This window comes from Macaca nemestrina, chromosome 16 (genome assembly GCF_043159975.1).
Source record: "Macaca nemestrina isolate mMacNem1 chromosome 16, mMacNem.hap1, whole genome shotgun sequence".
Classification (NCBI taxonomy): domain Eukaryota; kingdom Metazoa; phylum Chordata; class Mammalia; order Primates; family Cercopithecidae; genus Macaca; species Macaca nemestrina.
The window spans coordinates 93,728,446-93,750,129 of record NC_092140.1 but is presented as its reverse complement, the minus strand read 5'-3'; the positions used below and the strand labels follow the sequence as shown (position 1 = coordinate 93,750,129).

At 37.5% G+C, this 21,684-nt stretch overlaps 1 protein-coding gene across 5 annotated transcripts in view; it reads left to right on the top strand.

Moving 5' to 3' along the window:
- LOC139359138 (PDS5 cohesin associated factor B) overlaps positions 1 to 21,684 on the top strand; it is a 189,756-nt gene that overhangs the window by 117,820 nt on the left and 50,252 nt on the right. For all 5 annotated transcript variants that reach the window (XM_071081479.1, XM_071081480.1, XM_071081481.1 and 2 more), the window contains exon 19: positions 1,635 to 1,795. In XM_071081479.1, coding sequence (XP_070937580.1) covers positions 1,635 to 1,795 — 161 coding nt within the window. The remainder of the gene's footprint in view (positions 1 to 1,634; positions 1,796 to 21,684) is intronic.

Sequence of the window (21,684 nt, the reverse complement as noted above, 5' to 3'; positions counted from 1 at the left end):
GAATATTTTCATTTTTCTACTTCCATTCTTACAAACAGTACTAAGCTGAGTGTTTCTATGTAAGATCTCTTGGTAATGTCATATTTTTTAGAAAATTAGGAGAGCATTATTGAGTTAAAGAGAGTGACCACTTTCAAAATTCTTGGAGCAATGTATATTTAAATTGTTGTACAGGGAAATTTTACCCATATATAATTCCATCAGTAGTATGTGAAGGTGCCCATCTTTTTAACCTTCACAAAATGGAATATAATACATTTTTAAAAGATTTGCAAATCTGATAAGCAAAAATAATGTTTTAATTTGCATATTTAATACTAGTGAGGTCCACTATCCACATGTTAATCATTTGTGTTTTCCCTATGGTAAATTCACCATTTTTATCCTTTGTTCATACATCTACTGACATCTCTGTCTTTTGTGGTTTTTTTTTAGCTGATTTAAATGAGCTTTGTATTTCCTTTGCTTTTTCTTGGTACATATTTGATATATGTATAAACATATATTCTCTTATATGTAAATTGTAAAATATAGTAACCAAGTGAATACAGGTGAAAAGTCAGTATGTAGTAACCAAGTGAATACAAGTGAAAAGTAGATAGAGTGTCACATTAAATTGAATATTAAAAATATTGTTCAAGTTCCCTGGGTAGTCTTTTTTCTTGCCTACTCACGTCCCCTCACCAGGTATCATTGTCCTGAATTTTGGATTTATTATTCTTTCAATATTCTTTATGGTTTTATCATCTATGTATGTATCTCTAAATAACATGTTGCTTATTTTGATTATTTTAGAAACATAAATGTGGCATTATACTTAGTATATTTTTCTGCTGCATGCTGTTTTTTTTTACATTCCACATTTGATTCCTTTTGTTTATTTTATGCTTAAAAAAACCCTGTCTTGTCCAGAGGGTTTTTGTTGTTTTTGTTTTTTTAAATCTTAAACACAACCCATCTGAAATTTATTTTGAAAGTGTGTTGTGGGGGCGGGGGGCCTAATTTGATTTTCTCCCAGTAGCTATTCAGTTTTCTCAGGACTATTTATTTTCTGTTGACCTCTTTGTAATCTCTTACAATTTATATAATCTATTTTTTTTATATATTCTAGAGTCTACTTACTGCCTTATATTTTTTGTTTCATGATTATTCTAATGTTTGTACCATTGTGATTTGGTTATTGGAACTTTATAGACTTCTTTACTATCTTGTCAGTGTTTTACCCCTTTCCCTAGTTTATTCTCTTCTTACTCAGTCTCTGCTGATGATGTTTATTGGGAAGATGAGAGATGTTTTGTTAAATTCTCTCTTCATGTCCCCTTTTCTCCTCTCATTCTCCACCAAAAAACCTGAACAATAATCAAAATCCAAATTATTTTGACTAAAATTATATTAATACGTAATTTAATTTTGGAAGAAATTACTTCATTATATCATACAATCTTCCTACAGAGGAACATTTCCATTACATAGTTGAGTATGTTTTAAATTTTGTTTATAGTGCTCTCAGATTTTGGTTAACATAATTTTTTTTTATTGACTTTGATTTATAGTATTTCTAATATGTAATATTTTGGATTTGTATTACAAAGATGAAAAAATTTTACAAATCATTTTTATGATTCATTTTATAGGTACTCTCATTTACACATCCAATCTCATTTCATTCTGCTGAAACATTTGAATCATTACTGGCTTGTCTGAAAATGGATGATGAAAAAGTAGCAGAAGCTGCATTACAAATTTTCAAAAACACAGGAAGCAGAATTGAAGAGGATTTTCCACACATCAGATCGTGAGTTGAGTTTATTTTGATAAATATTCTGGACATCAGAAACATAATTATTTCTTGATTTATGTAATAATTGGAATCTTTCAAGTTTTGAGGAAAAACTGTCTAGGTTATCTTAAGTCTGTAATGTTCAGTTTAGATTCTCCTTTCATGGGAGTAAGCATTGATTGGTATTTTAGAAGATGCGTGAACTTGGGGGATAAACATGGCATATCTTTCTGATATATCAGTTTGATAATCCCTGGTATATTATGGCATAGAATAAACAATTCATATGAATTTAAGGTATGATGGGAAATTTCAAAGGAATTTCATCAGGACTGTCTATAATATTCTTCAGTTTCCTCTGTGATTTAGGGTACTGAAACAAACAAATTTCAGAAGCAGTGCTTTAATTGACACAAGGAAGTAGAGAAGCATGGAATATTTAACAGCAGTGCAATTTTTTCTGTGTTCCAGTATTTCTCATAATTGCAAATTGAGCTGTTATCCTGGGATAATCATAGTTCAAGATTTTATAATCAGAAGAATAAATCTTCATTTCTTACATGTCACTGCTTCTCTATGTGTATCTCTTCTAGTTCTTGGAGAGAATATGGAATAGGTGGTTCTGATACTGGCGTAGTCATAGGTGGTTGCTTTCACCTCTACCTCATCACTTCTGGCTTACCCATGAGTCGGTTAGTTGTGATTGGGGTACCATGGTTTTTGTGGAGAAGAATTGCCCATGGGTCTTTTCCTTAGAAAGAGACTGGGAGTAAAGCTAGCTTGCAATTAAGAGTTTCAGGTATAATTTTTGTTATTCCTTTCTGTTCATGTGTACTTAATTCTAGAAACTGCTGATAAATAGAACAAAGGCATTATTATTATTTTCTTTTTTTTTGAGATGGAGCCTCACTCTGTTGCCCACGCTGGGAGTGTAGTGTGGTGTGATCTCAGCTCACTGCAACCTTCGCCTCCTGGGTTCAAGCGATTCTCCTGCCTCAGCCTCCTGAGTAGCTGGGATTACAGGCACCCGCCACAACGCCCGGCTAATTTTTTGTAAAGTAGAGATGGGGTTTTGCCATTTTGGCCAGGTTGGTCTTGAACTCCTGACCTCAGGTGATCTACCTGCCTCAGCCTCCCAAAGTGCTGGGATTACAGGCGTGAGCCACTGTGCCTGGCCGGCAATTATTTAAATGGTAATAGAAACATATTAAAATTTTATAACAGTAGTCTCTCTGGCAAGAGTAAGAAACCTTATTGTTTGGAACTGACTTCTTAATTTTTTTTTCGTTTGGTTTTTTGAGACGGAATCTTACTCTGTTACCTAGGTTAGAGTGCTGTGGCGCAATCTTGGCTCACTGCAGCTTCTACCTCCCAGGTTCAGGTGATTCTCCTGCCTCAGCCTCCTGAGTAGCTGGAATTACAGGCATGCACCACCACACCTGGCTAATTTTTGTATTTTTAATAGAGACAGGGCTTCACCATGTTGGCCAGGCTGGTCTCCAACTCCTGGCCTCAAGTGATCTGTCTGCTTTGGCCTCCCAAAGAGCTGGGATTACAGGCATCAGCTTCCGCGCCCGGCCCTGACTTCTAATTTTTAAGTAATCCCAGAACATAAGCTTCCCTTTGGATGCTGCTGTGGCTCTCCTAGTCAGATCAGAGATGAGTTTGGTTTTATGTATGTGTATTTCTCGCACAGACATATGTAATACCTATACATACACATTATGTATAAACTATACACAGCTGTATACCATTTGCTGAATGTCCACCTATTATACTGTCTCATTTAAACATTGTGACAATTCAGTGAAGTGCAGTTATTATCCTGGTTTTCCAAATGAGGAATCTAATGTTCAGAGGTAAATGGACCCAGGTCATATAGCTAGCAAGTGACAGAGCCAGGATTTGAATTTAGGCCTGTTTGGCTCCAATGCCTATGGTGTGATACCCATTACGGCAGTTTCTTTTCTAATTAGAGCATTGACAGAGTTCAAGTTTGGCTTATTCCCTGGAGGTTTTATTATTTTCATTCTAGATTGTTTTTCCTAGTAACTTTTATATTTTAAAGAAACATGGTTTGATATATTTGTAGAACCACAAGAACAGGGTCAAAAGGTGGACATTTTGAAATGTACATGGGACATTTTAAAATGTATTGCTTTACTGTGGAACTGAAGTATTTAAAATTATTTGATTTATATACTGAATATATTTCAGATACTTCTCATGAGGAGAATTAACTCAGCTGATACTGAATTCCTACAGTGTGCACACACTGTTCTTGATGAAATAACTCATAATAATTTCTTCCAGGAGATAAACTATATATGTAGATTTAATGTTTTATTAAATTGGGTGAGTTGATTTTGAGGAAAAATAATACAGTTAAGAGACTGTTGATTAAACTGTCTTCCCTTGAATTCATCAAAATAATTAAAAAGAACCTAAAGAAAAATGTATCTAATAAAGCTACCACAAACTGGACAGAATTGGCACCAGATGTGCCATTAAGACTGTACTGAATGTGAGAACACTGACAAGGGATATGTATTGGCAGTGTACTGTAAGTGTCCTATTATTTGCTAATTTAGAGGGAGGATATTGTTGTATGGACACACTTTAAGAGAAAGAAAGAGAACCTGATTTTAGCTGTACTAGGACTAAAGGAGAGGCTTTGTGGTCATAGTATTTTTCTTTAGGTCAACCTGTTTACCAGGAAGAGCAAAGTTTAGTGATGAGGTAAGACTAAGGAAAATCATGAAGGAAATATCTTTTGACCGACTTTACGGGAGCAGAAAACAGTTATACGCTTTACCCATTAAATGAAAAATGATGATGAGTTATGGGGTTCCATAACGATGAGTTATATGAGTTCCATTGTGACTCAGCTTGTCTCTCAGGAGTCTGACTTTCCTAAAAGTATTTAGATGTGCCAAAACTGAGGATCCTATCACAGCATGTGATGTACCCATAGCTCCAGTGACTGGTTCTTATCCTTGTAACAGTTTTAACAAATTTGGAGATAAATTACACAGAGAAAAAGGACTTACTACCTTTAGTCCTAACTTTAATTCCTATGCTAGTTAGCCAGGTGATGAAGCAACTGTAGCCTGAGTTGGGAGCTTTTACGTTAATTTTTTAAGAGAAGTGTTCAGTCATCCGGGAGATGCTAACTATACGTTTGTTTAAATAGCAAAGCCAGAGAATTTTTCTTACTTGAAGATGAATTAACAGAATACAGATAAGCAAGTTAACAAACACAAAACCTATGTAATGATCTTAGCATTCCAAAGTAACTGATAAGCAATATTTAGAATCGAATTTTTCTAGTATCAAAAGAAAGTCTTAGTCATTTAAGCTGCCAAGGAAGGTAAACAGCAAATTACATGAGGAGAAAAAAGATAACAAAAATGAGATAATACATGAAAAAGGGCTAAGGATATTGATTATAGAATATAATTTAATATAAGTAGCAAGGAGCAGAATAAACAATATGGAAGATGCAATCAGTGAGCTAGAGATTTGGCTTGAGGAAATCTGCATAGAATATGGAGAAATTGGACAGAAAAAATGGAGTTAAAGAGAATGAATTGCAGATAGTGAAAAACCGTAATTGACGTCTATGGAGAAGATAGTAAAATAATGGGAAATGGAAAATATTAAAGAGAATAATAATAAGTTTGTTTTGAATGATTGAAAATATGAATCTGGAGATGACTCATTTTTGGAAAATATACTGGTGGAGTTTGCTAAATTATCAGGGATTGCAAAAGTGATCTTGCAAATATCAAGAAAAACTAGTTAGGTCAGTGCAGTGGAAAATAATGAAGCTGGCTGACTTCTTTTCAAACCACATACAATTTCTTTTTTTTTTGAGACGGAGTCTTGCTCTGTCGCCCAGGCTGGAGTGCAGTGGCGCGATCTCCACTCACTGCAAGCTCCGTTTCGTGGGTTCACGCCATTCTCCTGCCTCAGCCTCCCGTGTAGCTGGGACTACAGGCGCCTGCCACCACGCCCGGCTAATTTTTTTTTGTATTTTTTAGTAGAGACGGGGTTTCACCATATTAGCCAGGATGGTCTCGATATCCTGACCTCGTGATCCGCCCATCTCGGCCTCCCGAAGTGCCGAGATTACAGGCTTGAGCTACCGCGCCTGGCAAACCACATACAATTTCTGAAGTTAATGATTCAACAGCTGGAGAGCTCTGATGGAAGAAACAGTATAACTAAAGAATTTCCTAGGTAGTCCTAGTTAATTTTAAGTAGGGGCAGATGAAGGATATTCTTAAGTGTACAGGACTCAGTAAACGTACCACCCCTTTTTTTAATCATGTGGTTACCCTGTCTACATAGTTGTATGCTTTTCCCTCTGGAATTCAGTTTTGTTTATGCCCTCTAAATCTGGATTTTGTTTCCTTTTTGTTTGTGTATCTCTGATTTGTCTTTGCCTATCATTTTACTCTAATTATTTAACTTTTGGATATGGCTATGTAAATATATTTGAAAACCTGGATTTTTAAGAATGATGTAAGTAAGTTCAAGACAAGAAAAGACAAAAACCAAACAGACTATAGGTATAAAAGAAATTGAAACGTTATTCTCTAATAAAAGCACCAGTGTAAGTTGTGTCTTGAGGGAGATATTTCAAATGTATAAGAAACCAGGAGTTCTAATTCTTTTAATTGTTCAGAGTATAGTAAAGAAAGCACTTATTTTCTTTACAGCCAGGATAACTAACATGAATACTAAAACCTAGTAAAAGATATCCCCCCACCCCCTAAGAAAACCCTAACACAAATCTTACTAATATGTGATTTTTGTATAAGTAAGATATTAGTAAAAAGATAATTTAAATAATAAAATGAGAATATATTGTGGCCAGACATGGTTAATTTTAGGAGTGTACAGAGAGGGTTGGTATAATATTAATAAGCCTACTGTTTATGTTTACAATTTATTATATAAGTAGGGAAAAGGGTACACAATAGATCATTTTCTATAGATGCTGAAAGGGCTTTTTTTTTTTTTTTTTTTTTTTGAGACGGAGTCTCGCTCTGTTGCCCAGGCTGGAGTGGAGTGGCGCGATCTCGGTTTACTCCAAGCTCTGCCTCCTGGGTTCAGGCCATTCTCCTGCCTCAGCCTCCTGAATAGCCGGGACTACAGGTGCTCACCACCATGCCCGGCTAATTTTTTGTATTTTTAGTAGAGATACGGTTTCACTGTGTTAGCCAGGATGGTCCCGATCTGATCTTGTGATCCACCTGCCTTGGCCTCTCAAAGTATTGGGATTACAGGCATGAGCCACTGCACCTGGCCAAAAAAATCAGTCTGTTTCTAATTAAATCTAATAAGATAGGAATCAGTACCTTCATAACATAATTAATCTCTCTCAAACCAATAGGCAGCATCATGTAAAACACCAGTAGCATTCCCAGTAAAAGCAGGAACAAGATGAGAAACCACACTGTCTCTGCTATTGTTTAACATTGTTTTGGAAGCATTAACTGGTGTAATTATGTAAGAATATAAAATAAGAAATACAAGTGTGGGAAAGGAAGAGGCTTTCGTTTTTCTTGGAAAATCCAGGAGAATCAACCGAAAAACTACTCAAAATGGAGTAGCCAAAATAAGTATGTAAAAATCCAAAATTTTTCTTATATAACCAACAGTCATTTACATTATTATGGGAGTAAACATCAGAAGACCTAGAAGTAAAGTATACAAGAAATTTGCAATGCTGTAATAATGGTGGATGGGGGGGGGATATAATGTTTAGCAAATAAATTGGCCAGGAAAAGTTAGGTTACCTAGTAAATAATTAACAAGCAGTTTTGAAAGGAAAATAGACTGTTTACTTTGATTTTACATATATTCCAGAAGAATCAAAGACAAATTCTTGCATTATTTTAAGTATATAGCATGGATTTGCTTTAAGTATATAACATGGATTAATCAAATTACTAGGTAACTGGTATATTTTTATAACTTCCTTGTTTGTAGAGGAAGGGACACTAATACCAAAGTCGTGAATGAAATACTGAGGGATTGGATTATCATTATTATTACTATTACTGTTTTGTTGAGAAAGAGTCTTGCTCTGTCACCCAGACTGGAGTGCAGTGGCTCAATCATGGCTCACTGCAGCCTCAGCTTCCGGGGCTCAATCAGTCCCCCGACCTCAGCCTCCCAAGTACTTGTGTCTACAGACACATGCCACCATGCATGTCTAAATTTTGTATTTTTTGTTGAGACAGGGTTTTGCCATGTTACCCACGCTGGTCTTGATCTCCTGGGCTCAGGTGATCTGTCTAGCTTGGCCTCCCAAAGTGTTGGAATTATAGGCATGAGCCACCGTGCCTGGCCTGGATTGTATTATTTTGTTAAAATTCATTTGTTGCAAAAGATATCTATGGGTTACCCCCCACCCCCAGCCCCTGCCCCACCGTGTATGGTATGGTTCTAGGTGTACGGTACTGTTCTAGGTGTTGAGGATATTGTAATAAAGAGGACAGGCTAAGTCTCTGCTTTATATTTTAGTGGAGGTGGGGAACCACTATTTAGATAAAAGCCAAAATCATGAAATAAGTTGGAAACACAAATTATATACTGGAGGACTATTTTCAGTAAATATTAATTAGAAAAGGTGAATACCTGTAATGTATAAATGTATAAAGACTCTTTTTTTTTTTTTTTTTTTTTCTTTTTGAGACAGGGTTTTACTGTCTCCCAGGCTGGAGTGTAGTGGCATGATCTCTTGGCTCACTGCACCTCTGCCTCCCAGGTTCAAGCAATTTTTGTGCCTCAGCCACCTGAATAGCTGGGATTACAGGCATGTGCCACCATCCCTGGCAATTTTTTTGTTTGTATTTTTAGTAGAGACCAGATTTTGCCATGTGGGCCGGGCTGGTTTCGATCTCCTGGCCTTAAGTGATCTGACCGCGTTGGCCTCCCAAAGTGTTGGGATTACAGGCATGAGCCACCGTGCCCAGCTGCAATGTATTATATAAAGATTCTTAATGAAGGAATAACAAATATAAGCCTCATAGAATACTAGCAAAGACAATGAACAGGAAGTTTATAAGCAGGAAGTCCTGTCAGCCTTCGAAATCATGAAAAGATGCTTATGTAATCAAGGAAATACAAATAAAAGCAATTATGTGATGCAACCAGTGTTAGCATTCCAACAATGCTCTCTTGGGAGTATAAAATGATGCTATGCTTCTAGGTTTGTAATGTGGTAATATATGCAAACTTAAAATGTGTATAGTTTTTGACTCTGCACTTTCAGGAACTTATCCCAGAGATAATTAGAAAAGATGTGCACATAATCTATCATATAGTTCAGGGTTCAGTCAGAGAAACAAACTATACTAGGTATAAAGTCACGTACTGCGTAATGGTATGTTGGTTAATGATAGACCAGATACATATGGTGGTCTTGTAAGATTATAATGGAACTGCACTATACAGCGGTACAACTTTTATCTTTGATACCATGTTTTTTCAGTACCTTTTCTATGTTTAGATATACAAATATTTACCACTGTGTTATAATTGCATATAGTATTCAGTACAGTAGCATGTTGTACAAGTTTGTAGTCTAGGAGCAATAGGTCATACCATATAGACTAGGTGTGTAGTAGGCTATACCATCTAGTAAGTATACTCTATTGATGTTCTCACAACAATGAAATCATCCAGTGATGCGTTTCTCAGAATGTATCCCTATTGTTAAGTGAGGCATGACTGTATTTTAAACAAATTAATACAGATGTTTAAAGGACAAAAGAGAAAAAAGTTGCATTGGTAATCCAGAGATACAAATTGGTGGAAGCAGCTAGTAGCTCTAGAGCTGGTGGGATAATTGGGAAGAAGTAGTGTTAAGAGGTGGAGGAACCCTGCCAGTTTCACCCAACACACTGCCAAAGTATGGTGTGGCCTGGCTATTGCTGGGGAGCAGTGAAACTACTGCTCAGAATGCCTTAAGAAGCTCTAGTGCCTTGTAGTGGAAGAAATTAATAGGAAACCAGCTCTTTGCAGATTTACAGCTTCAGGATCTCTGAGCAGATTATGAAAGGGTAGGTTTAAAGCTCAGAGACAGTATGTAAACAGCCAGCACAGGGATATTCATGGTATTATGGTTAAGGTGTTTATAAAAACTTTTAAATCTAAAATGCTTATCAGTATGAGATTAGTTTTGGTATAGCCATATACTATACATGCACTAAGAGCTATGTGACTGTTAAAAAGAATAGTGCTTAGCAATATTTGACAAATGAGGTTCTACACACATTGTTGGTTTAAAAAACAATGTTTCGAAGTACTGTGTATTTTATATCCTCACTTATTAATGTCTGTATAATAATATGTCTAGAGAAATTTTAGGGGAGTGTTCATCAAAATGTTGACAGTATTGTTTCAGGTTAGTGAAATGCTGAGTTTTTTCTTCAGGGTTTTCATGTATTTTTCAGTTTGAATGTATTTTTCATTTTCTATGTTGGTATGATTGTTATCAAGGAAAAAACTTGAAGGAAGAAAGTCAATTTAATGAGGGATTAAGAAATTCATTTTAATAGCAAAAGCAGTCAGCATGGGTGGTTATTTATTTTCATTGACTTAGTACTGCAGAATTCTTAAGATTTTTTTTTTTGTGTGTGTTCATTGTTTCAGTTTGTTTTCTGTTAAAGTAACTGAGTATGTAAAACATTGGATGAGCTAAAATTTCACATAACTATCTTTAACAGTCTCAGCTAAAGTTGCTGCTAGTGTGAACAATAATTTTTCTCTTGATTATTGGGGAAAGATTATAGGTGTTTGCATTATCAAGTGAGAAGATAGATCTTGTCTATGAAGTTTAGTTACTGAAGTAACCACAGAATAATAATCTTTTATTTCACAAAGAAACCACAAAACATAGACTAAAAGACTAGTGTTTTAGTTACACTATTTTTTTCTCCACGTTTTATTATTGAAAATTTCAAGCATACACAGAAATAGAGAACACAAATCCCCATGTATTCACCAACCAGCCTTAACAATGAATAAACTTACAGCCAGCTTTATTTTTTCTGTGCCTCCACACACTCCCTTGTTCCTTTTATATTTGAAGGCAAATCCCAGATATTGTTATTTCATCTATATATCTTTATCCCAAACACAGTTAACACTAATAACTTAATATCCAGTTGGTTTTCTCAAAAAATGTGTTTTTGTTGTTGTTGTTGTTTGTGTCAGGGTCTCGCGCTGTTGCCTAGGCTGGAGTGCAGTAGTGAGATTGTAGCTCACTGTGGCCTTGAAGTGACTGGGCTCATGTGACCCTCCCACCTCAGCCTCTTAGTAGTTGGAACCACAGACGCCACACCCCGCTACTTTTGTTTTTTTTTTTTTAAACTTTTTGTAGAGATAGAGTCTCTCATTATGTTGCCCAGACTGGTCTCAAATTCCTGGGCTCAAGCCATCCTTCCTCCTCAAAAATGGTTTGTTTGATTCAGGATGCAAGTAAGATTTATACATTGTGATTGGTTGCTGTGTCTTTTAAGTATCTTGTTTCTTGTGGGCTTTCTCTCCAGCTCTCACTCTGCTTGCAGTAGGAATCAGGTTGTTTCTCTTGAAGGGTTATCCATAGACTGATTTTTGCTAATTGTATCCCTTAGACATAATTTGATAGGTTGTTCTTTGTTGTTTGTTTTGATTTTTTGCGACAGGGTCTTGCTCTGTTGCCCAGGCTAGAGTGCAGTGGTGCGATCACAGCTCACTGCAGCCTCGACCTCCTGGTTCAAGCAGTCCTCCCACCCAGCCTCATGAGTAGCTGGGACTACAGGCACATGTTACCATGCCTGCCTTATTTTTATGTTGGTTTGTAGAGACAGAGTTTCACCTTGTTGCCCAGTCTGGTCTCAAACTCTTGGGCTCCAGCAATCTGTCCACCTCAGCCTTCCACAGTTCTGGGATTACAGGTGTGAGCCACTGTGCCTGGCCATATTTCTTTATTTTTTCTAAAATGGTGATTGAATCCAGAGACCTGATTGGATTCTGGTTCAACTTTTCTATTTTTACAGGACTATTTTATAAGATTGATATGCTTTCCTGTCAGGAGGCTCATAATAGCTGGCCATCTCTCTATGATGTCTGCAGCTGTTGATATTAGTAATCAGTCTTGATATTCTTATTGTCATTCTTCTTCACTTCCTAGCTGAATGCTTTTGTAAAAAGGAAATTCTTATCGATTCTTTGGTTTCCCAGTATTGTATTTGTTTAGGAAAGGCAGGATAAATGCTTGATTTTTTGAATGTAATTTAGTAATATTCAAAATAAAGAGGACTAGTGTACTCCAGAGGTGACCAGTTGAGTGTTGTTTTTAAAAAAAATCATAATGAGTTTACACGTATTTGTGTTTCAGTCAGTTATAGTGATCGCATGCTTTGATGCCCAGATTATCCTGTGTAAAATCTTGGAAGCCTCTTCAGGGTAGTCCATGAGTCCTTTGGAACAATCCCAATAATCTCTGTAATTTCTTTGCTATCTTGTATGACAAGATATTCTAGGACCATCTTGTACTTGTTCTGCCCCAGACCTGGAATTGGCCAGTTCTCCGAGGGGCTCTGGTTCCCTTTAATGGGAATGGTATTAAGAAATCACAACACAAGTCCTGTGGGTACTAATTGCTAATGTATAAATCATGACTCTCTGATAATTCAGTAGACATAGCTTTTTTGAAAGATGAAATTCATGTTTGTTTATACCGATTCTTCCAGTTCAAATTTAGGATTACATGGTTTTTACTGAACTTCAATTTTACATTTGTATCTCTTTTTTCCCCTCATAGCACAGGATAATAACCCTGTAATATTACATAATAACTCAATTGCTTTATCCCATAATATGTCCATAGCAGTCTCATAGTAGCAGTAGCACCACCAGTATGATTCCTAAAAGTAGTCGTTTACTTTTTTAGCTAGTTCTCTTTTTTATTTGGTGTGTATCATATTAGAGATCTGCAGTCAAATTCCTGTTTTAAAGCTATTTGGAATAATTATTCTTTGGGTGGTTATGCTATCACATGGATACATACCCTTGTTCATTTGTTTCATTCTTTTTGAAAGGTTGCTCTTTTAAAATTTAATGTATTTTTTAATTATATGAAATGTTAAATGGCTTAAAAAATATCTAAAGGAAGCAAGGTAAATTTCAGAAGTCTAGCATCTGTTCGTCAAACCTCTAACCTATTGCCTTTCTTGCCCATAGATTAAAAAAAAAAAAAGCCCCCTTGCATGCACATATCTGTCTGCATATGTATATGTACGCACATTTGATAAATGAGTAAGATAAACTATATACACTTTTCTTCACCTTTTTTCTCTTTAATGGCATGGACTGGCAGTTATCCCATTTAAATATAGAGAGGTCCTCGTTTATTATGTGGCTGTATCATAATTTATTTAACCAGTTCATAATTTATGGACATTGGGTTGTTTTCGTTATTACAGTCTTGCAGTGAGTAGCTTTGTATTTGCGCCTTTTGTGTTTTTTGACAGTTGTCTTTGGGAGCAATTCTTAGAAGAGTAAATGCATGTACAATTTTGCTAGCTGTTCCTGTGTTCCTATCCATAATGGTTACACCACTTTGCATTCTCACTAGCAGTATATAAGAGTGTCTGCTTCCCTACAGCCTTGCCAATAAACAATGTTGTTATGAAATACGTCTCTTCCTAACTCTGGTTATCTTCCTTGTTCTGCAGGCTTTTGTGTCTGAGAATAGTGTAGCCATTTGTACTTTTCTTTGGTCCCAGTGTTTGTAAGGCATATGTTTTCCCTTTTTTTTTTTTTTCTTTCCATTTTTAGTCTTCCTGGGACTTAATATTTAAAGTGAATTTCTTGGCCGGCCGTGGTGGCTCACACTTGTAAATCTCAGTGCTTTGAGAATCTGAGATGGGAGGATCACTTGAGCCCGGGAGTTTCAGGCTGCAGTGAGCTGTGATTGTACCACTGCATTCCAGCCTGGGCAATAGAGCAAGACCCTTTAAAAAAAAAAAGTTTATTTATTTATTTATTTTTAAATAAATGTCCTAGTTGTCTTTCTATTGTTTTTTGTTTCCTTGTTTGCTTTTATTATGGTTGTTTTGAATCCAATTTGACAAACTGTTTCAATGGGAGTGCTTAGAGCATTTACACTTACTGTAATTATTGATATGGTGGGGTTTAAATCTACCATCTTGATAGTTTTCCTCTTTTCTGTGTTCTTTATGTCTGCTTTTCTTGAGATTAATCAAGTATTATGATTTTATCTTTACTATTGGTTTATCTACATCCAATAGAATTATACTAATGTGTAAAAACTTTATAGCACTATACTTCCATGCCCATTTCCTCCAGTCTTTTAAGTTTTGTTGTCTTATGTTTTGTTTTTATATATGTTATAAATCCCATAATATGTTTTTGATATTTTTACTCTAGTATATCTTAGATTAATAATGACAAATTTCTTTTACACACATAATAACCATTTCTGTCGCTTTTCATTTGTTGGATGTCTATTCATATTTTCATCTGGTATCATTTTTCTTCTGTAAGAACTCTTTAATTTAATTCCTTGTTGTATAGTTCTCTTCATAGTGAATTTTGTAGTGAATTCTGCTTGTAGTGAATTTTTTTGGTCTGAAAAAGTCTTTATTTTTCCCTCATTTTTAAAAGATAATTTTACTTGGAATAGAATTTTAGGTTGACAGTTATTTTCATTTAGTATTTAAAAGATGCCACTCCATTATCTTCTGGAATGAAGATTCTGATGAAAAGTGTTATATCACTCCTTGTTTCTCTGTTTTTTGCACTGCTTTTAAGATTTTCCTATTTTTCACTAATTTTTAACCACATGAATAATAACGTACCTTGAAATGGTTTATCTTTTTTCTGCTTTAGGTTTATTGAGATTCTTGGATCTCTAAGTTTATTTTAATCAGATTGGGAAAAAAATTGGCCATTATTACTTTGAATACTTTTTTTTTTTTCCTATTCTCTCCATCTGCCTTCTTGTTTTCTGGGACTCCAGTTACAAGTATTTTTGACTGCTTGATACTGTCTTATAGATCACAGCTGCTGTGTTACTATTTTTTTCTTGCCCTTTTTTCTCTCTCATTTTATTTTGATAGTTTCTATTGCTATGTCTTCAAGTTCACTGATACTTTTCTTTTGCAGTGTGTAATCTGCTTTTAATTCCATCAGTTTATTTTCCATTTCTATTGTATTTCTTGTATTTAGTAATTCTATTTGTGTTCTTTTTAAATATTTTTATATATATTTATATTTTTTATTTTTCATTTCTAGCACTGCGTTCCTGGTTTACTCTACCTTCTTGAGTCTGTGTAGCATAGTGTTTTTTTGTAACAGCTGTTTCAATGTCTACCCTAATTCCATCACTTATGGTCGTTTCTGGGTCTATTTCTATTGAGTACTTTTTCTCCTGTTTGTATATTATAAGGGCTTTCTAGTATGACTGGTGGGAATGAGTAATTACCCGCCCTGTTTGTGTTGAGGGAATTTTTTGTTCTACTGTTTTCCATGGTCCTTTTTCTGGTCTCAGGTAGTTTTTCCTCCTAACATGAGTGAGGATCATTATCTAACCAAAGACTCAGGGATAGCCTCTGCATATTAGCAGAGCTCATGCTGCCTTTCCCTTTGTAACTCCTTCCTTTCTGGTATTGTGCTCTAGAAATCAGAGCTTCCTTGGCTTCCCTGAACTCTCATCTTTATCTCCCTCAACCCAGGATCTATTTGGGTCACTTGTACTACAGCCTGGAAACTACTTAATACTTCCATGCAATAAGCTGGGCAGGTGTAAAACTCTTCTGGTTTGTTTCTCATTTATCAGGGATCACATTTCTCTGCTGCCTGTTCCCTAGTGTCTGAAACCTTTAGCATATTTATCTCTTCTGGGCGTTTAAGGCAGGAGAGTAAATAGTCTTAGTTACACCATTGTAATCTGAAGCGGAAGTCCTCTTGTTACAATTTTTTTAAAAATGTGTGACGGTAAACAGTTTTTCATACATTTTAGGGTAATTTGTATGTCTTTTTAAAAACAGTTAAGCGCCAGGCGCGGTGGCTCAAGCCTGTAATCCCAGCACTTTGGGAGGCCGAGACGGGCGGATCACGAGGTCAGGAGATCGAGACCATACTGGCTAACACGGTGAAACCCCGTCTCTACTAAAAAATACAAAAAACTAGCCGGGCGCGGTGGCAGGCGCCTGTAGTCCCAACTACTCGGGAGGCTGAGGCAGGAGAATGGCATGAACCCGGGAGGCGGAGCTTGCAGTGAGCTGAGATCCCGCCACTGCACTCCAGCCTGGGCGGCAGAGCGAGACTCCGTCTCAAAAAAAAAAAAAAAAAAAAAAAAAAACAGTTAAGCTTTAAGTTCTGAGATACATGTGCAGAACTCGGAGATACATGTGGAGGTTTGTAACATAGGTATGCATGTGCCATGATGGTTTGCTGCACCCATCAACCTGTCATCTAGGTTTTAAGCCCCACATGCATTAGATATTTGTCCTAATGCTCTCCCTCCTCTTGCCCCCGACCCCATGGCAGGCCCCAGTGTGTGATGTTCCCTTCCTTATGTCCATGTGTTCTCATTGTTCAACTCCCACTTATGAGTGAGAACATGTGTTGTTTGGTTTTCTGTTCCTGTGTTAGTTTGCTGAGAATGATGGTTTCCAGCTTCATCCATGTCCCTGCAAAGGACATGAACTCATTCTTTTTTGTGGTTGCATAGTATTCCATGGTGTATATGTGCCACATTTTCTTTATCCAGTCTTTCAATGATGGGCATTTGGGTTGATTCCAAGTCTTTGCTATTGTGAATAGTGCTGCAGTAAACATATGTCTGCATATGTCTTTATAGTAGAATGATTTATAATCCTTTGGGTATATACACAGTAATGGGATTGCTGGGTCAAATTGGTATTTCTAGTTCCAGATCCTTGAGGAATCACCACACTGTCTTCCACAATGGTTGAATTAATTTATGCTCCCACCAACAGTGTAAAAGCGTTCCTATTTCTCCACATCCTCTCCAACAGCATCTGTTGTTTCCTGACTTTTTAATGATCGCAATTCTAACTGATGTGAAATGGTATCTCATTGTGGTTTTGATGTGCATTTCTCTAATGACCAGTGATGGTGGGCTTTTTTTCGTGTTTGTTGGCCACATAAATGTCTTCTTTTGAGAAGTGTCTATTCATATCCTTCACCCACTTTTTGATGGAGTTGTTTTTTTTTTTGTAAATTTGTTTAATTCCTTGTAGATTCTGGATATTAGCCCTTTGTCAGATGGATAGAGTGCAAAAATTTTCTCCCATTCTGTAGGTTGCTGTTCACTCTGATGATAAGTTTCTTTTGCTGTGCAGAAGCTCTTTAGTTTAATTAGATCCCATATGTCAATTTTGGCTTTTGTTGCCCTTGCTTTTGGTGTTTTAGTCATGAAGTCTTTGCCCATGCCTGTGACCTGAATGGTTTTACCTAGGTTTTCTTCTAGGGTTTTTATGGTTTTAGGTTTTCCATTTAAGTCTTTAATCCATCTTGAGTTAATTTTTGTGTAAGGTATAAGGAACGAGTCAAGGTTCAGTTTTCTTCATACGGCTAGCCTGTTTTCCCAGCAACCTTTATTAAATAGGGAATCCTTTCCCCATTGCTTGTTTTTGTCAGGTTTGTCAAAGATCAGATGGTTGTAGATGTGTGGTGTTATTTCTGAGGCCTCTGTGCTGTTCTATTGGTCTGTATATCTGTTTTGGTGCCAGTACCATGCTTTTTTGGTTACTGTAGCCTTGTAGTATAGTCTGAAGTCAGTTAGCGTGATGCCTCCAGCTTTGTTCTTTTGGTTTAGGATTGTCTTGGCTATCTGGGCTCTTTTTTGGTTCCATATGAAATTTAAAGTAGTTTTTTCTAGTTTTGTGAAGAAAGTCAATGGTGGCTTGATGGGAATAGCATTGAATCTATAAATTATTTTGGGCAGTATGGCCATTTTCATGATACTGGTTCTTCCTGTTCATGAGCATGGAATGTTCTTCCATTTGTTTGTGTCATCTTTTATTTCCTTGAGCAGTGATTTGTTGTTCTCCTTGAAGAGGTCCTTCACGTCCCTTGTGAGTTGTATTCCTAGGTATTTTATTCTCTTTGTAGCAATTGTGAATGGGAGGTCACTCATGATTTGGCTCTCTGTCTTTTATTGGTGTATAGGAATGCTTGTGATTTTTGCACATTGATTTTGTATCCTGAGACTTTGTTGAAGTTGTTTCTCAGCTTAAGGAGTCTTTTGGCTGAGACGATGGGGTTTTCTAAATATACAGTCATGTCATTCTAAATATACAATAGTCACAAAGAGTGACTATTTGACTTCCTGTTTTCCTACTTGAATACCCTTTATTTCTTTCTCTTGCCTGACTGCCCTGGCCAGAACTTCCAATACCGTGTTGAATAGGAGTAGTGAGAGAGGGCATCTTTGTCTTGTGCTGGTTTGCAAAGGGAACGCTTCCAACTTTTGCCCACTCAGTATAATATTAAAGAACGTTTTAAGATGGCCGAATAGCAACAGCTCCAGTCTCCAACTCCCAGCGCGAGCGACACAGAAGACTGGTGATTTCTGCATTTTCAACTGTGGTACTGGGTTCATCTCACTGGGGAGTGCCGGACGATCGGTGCTGGTCAGCTGCTGCAGCCCGACCAGCGAGAGCTGAAGCAGGGCGAGGCATTGCCTCACCTGGGAAGCGCAAGGGGGAAGGGAATCCCTTTTCCTAGCCAGGGGAACTGAGACACACAACACCTGGAAAATTGGGTAACTCCCACCCCAATACTGCGCTTTAAGCAAACAGGCACAGCAGGAGATCATATCCCACACCTGGCCGGGAGGGTCCCACACCCACGGAGCCTCCCTCATTGCTAGCACAGCAGTCTGTGATCTACAGGCAAGGCAGCAGCAAGGCTGGGGGAGGGGCACCCGCCATTGCTGAGGCTTAAGTATGTAAACAAAGCTGCTGGGAAGCTCGAACTGGGTGGAGCTCACAGCAGCTCAAGGAAACCTGCCTGTCTCTGTAGACTCCACCTCTGGGGACAGAGCAATAACAAACGCAGCCGAAACCTCTGCAGACGCAAACGACTCTGTCTGACAGCTTTGAAGAGAGCAGTGGATCTCCCAACACGGAGGTTGAGATCTGAGAAGGGACAGACTCCCTGCTCAAGTGGGTCCCTGACCCCTGAGTAGCCTAACTGGGAGACATCCCCCACTAGGGGCAGTCTGACACCCCACACCTCACAGGGTGGAGTACACCCCTGAGAGGAAGCTTCCAAAGCAAGAATCAGACAGGTACACTCGCTGTTCAGAAATATTCTATCTTCTGCAGCCTCTGCTGCTGATACCCAGGCAAACAGGGTCTGGAGTGGACCTCAAGCAATCTCCAACAGACCTACAGCTGAGGGTCCTGACTGTTAGAAGGAAAACTATCAAACAGGAAGGACACCTACACCAAAACCCCATCAGTACATCACCATCATCAAAGACCAGAGGCAGATAAAACCACAAAGATGGGGAAAAAGCAGGGCAGAAAAGCTGGAAATTCAAAAAATAAGAGCGCATCTCCCCCGGCAAAGGAGCGCAGCTCATCGCCAGCAACGGATCAAAGCTGGACGGAGAATGACTTTGACGAGATGAGAGAAGGCGGCTTCAGTCCATCAAATTTCTCAGAGCTAAAGGAGGAATTACGTACCCAGCGCAAAGAAACTAAAAATCTTGAAAAAAAAGTGGAAGAATTGATGGCTAGAGTAATTAATGCAGAGAAGGTCATAAACGAAATGAAAGAGATGAAAACCATGACACGAGAAATACGTGACAAATGCACAAGCTTCAGTAACCGACTCGATCAACTGGAAGAAAGAGTATCTGCGATTGAGGATCAAATGAATGAAATGAAGCGAGAAGAGAAACCAAAAGAAAAAAGAAGAAAAAGAAATGAACAAAGCCTGCAAGAAGTATGGGATTATGTAAAAAGACCAAATCTACGTCTGATTGGGGTGCCTGAAAGTGAGGGAGAGAATGGAACCAAGTTGGAAAACACTCTTCAGGATATCATCCAGGAGAACTTCCCCAACCTAGTAGGGCAGGCCAACATTCAAATCCAGGAAATACAGAGAACGCCACAAAGATACTCCTCGAGAAGAGCAACTCCAAGACACATAATTGCCAGATTCACCAAAGTTGAAATGAAGGAAAAAATCTTAAGGGCAGCCAGAGAGAAAGGTCGGGTTACCCACAAAGGGAAGCCCATCAGACTAACAGCAGATCTCTCGGCAGAAACTCTCCAAGCCAGAAGAGAGTGGGGGCCAATATTCAACATTCTTAAAGAAAAGAATTTTCAACCCAGAATTTCATATCCAGCCAAACTAAGTTTCATAAGTGAAGGAGAAATAAAATCCTTTACAGATAAGCAAATGCTTAGAGATTTTGTCACCACTAGGCCTGCCTTACAAGAGACCCTGAAGGAAGCACTAAACATGGAAAGGAACAACCGGTACCAGCCATTGCAAAAACATGCCAAAATGTAAAGACCATCAAGGCTAGGAAGAAACTGCATCAACTAACGAGCAAAATAACCAGTTAATATCATAATGGCAGGATCAAGTTCACACATAACAATCTTAACCTTAAATGTAAATGGACTAAATGCTCCAATTAAAAGACACAGACTGGCAAACTGGATAAAGAGTCAAGACCCATCAGTCTGCTGTATTCAGGAGACCCATCTCACACGCAGAGACATACATGGGCTCAAAATAAAGGGATGGAGGAAGATTTGCCAAGCAAATGGAGAACAAAAAAAAGCGGGGGTTGCAATACTAGTCTCTGATAAAACAGACTTTAAACCATCAAAGATCAAAAGAGACAAAGAAGGCCATTACATAATGGTAAAGGGATCAATTCAACAGGAAGAGCTAACTATCCTAAATATATATGCACCCAATACAGGAGCACCCAGATTCATCAAGCAAGTCCTTAGAGACTTACAAAGAGACTTAGACTCCCATACAATAATAATGTGAGACTTCAGCACTCCACTGTCAGCATTAGATAGATCAATGAGACAGAAAGTTAACAAGGATATCCAGGAATTGAACTCATCTCTGCAGCAAGCAGACCTAATAGACATCTATAGAACTCTCCACCCCAAATCAACAGAATATACATTCTTCTCAGCACCACATCGTACTTACTCCAAAATTGACCACGTAATTGGAAGTAAATTACTCCTCAGCAAATGTACAAGAACAGAAATTATAACAAACTGTCTCTCAGACCACAGTGCAATCAAACTAGAACTCAGGACTAAGAAACTCAATCAAAACCGCTCAACTACATGGAAACTGAACAACCTGCTCCTGAATGACTACTGGGTACATAACGAAATGAAGGCAGAAATAAAGATGTTCTTTGAAACCAATGAGAACAAAGATACAACATACCAGAATCTCTGGGACACATTTAAAGCAGTGTGTAGAGGGAAATTTATAGCACTAAATGCCCACAAGAGAAAGCAGGAAAGATCTAAAATTGACACTCTAACATCGCAATTAAAAGAACTAGAGAAGCAAGAGCAAACACATTCGAAAGCTAGCAGAAGGCAAGAAATAACTAAGATCAGAGCAGAACTGAAGGAGATAGAGACACAAAAAACCCTCCAAAAAATCAATGAATCCAGGAGTTGGTTTTTTGAAAAGATCAACAAAATTGACAGACCACTAGCAAGACTAATAAAGAAGAAAAGAGAGAAGAATCAAATCGACGCAATTAAAAATGATAAAGGGGATATCACCACCGACCCCACAGAAATACAAACTACCATCAGAGAATACTATAAACACCTCTACGC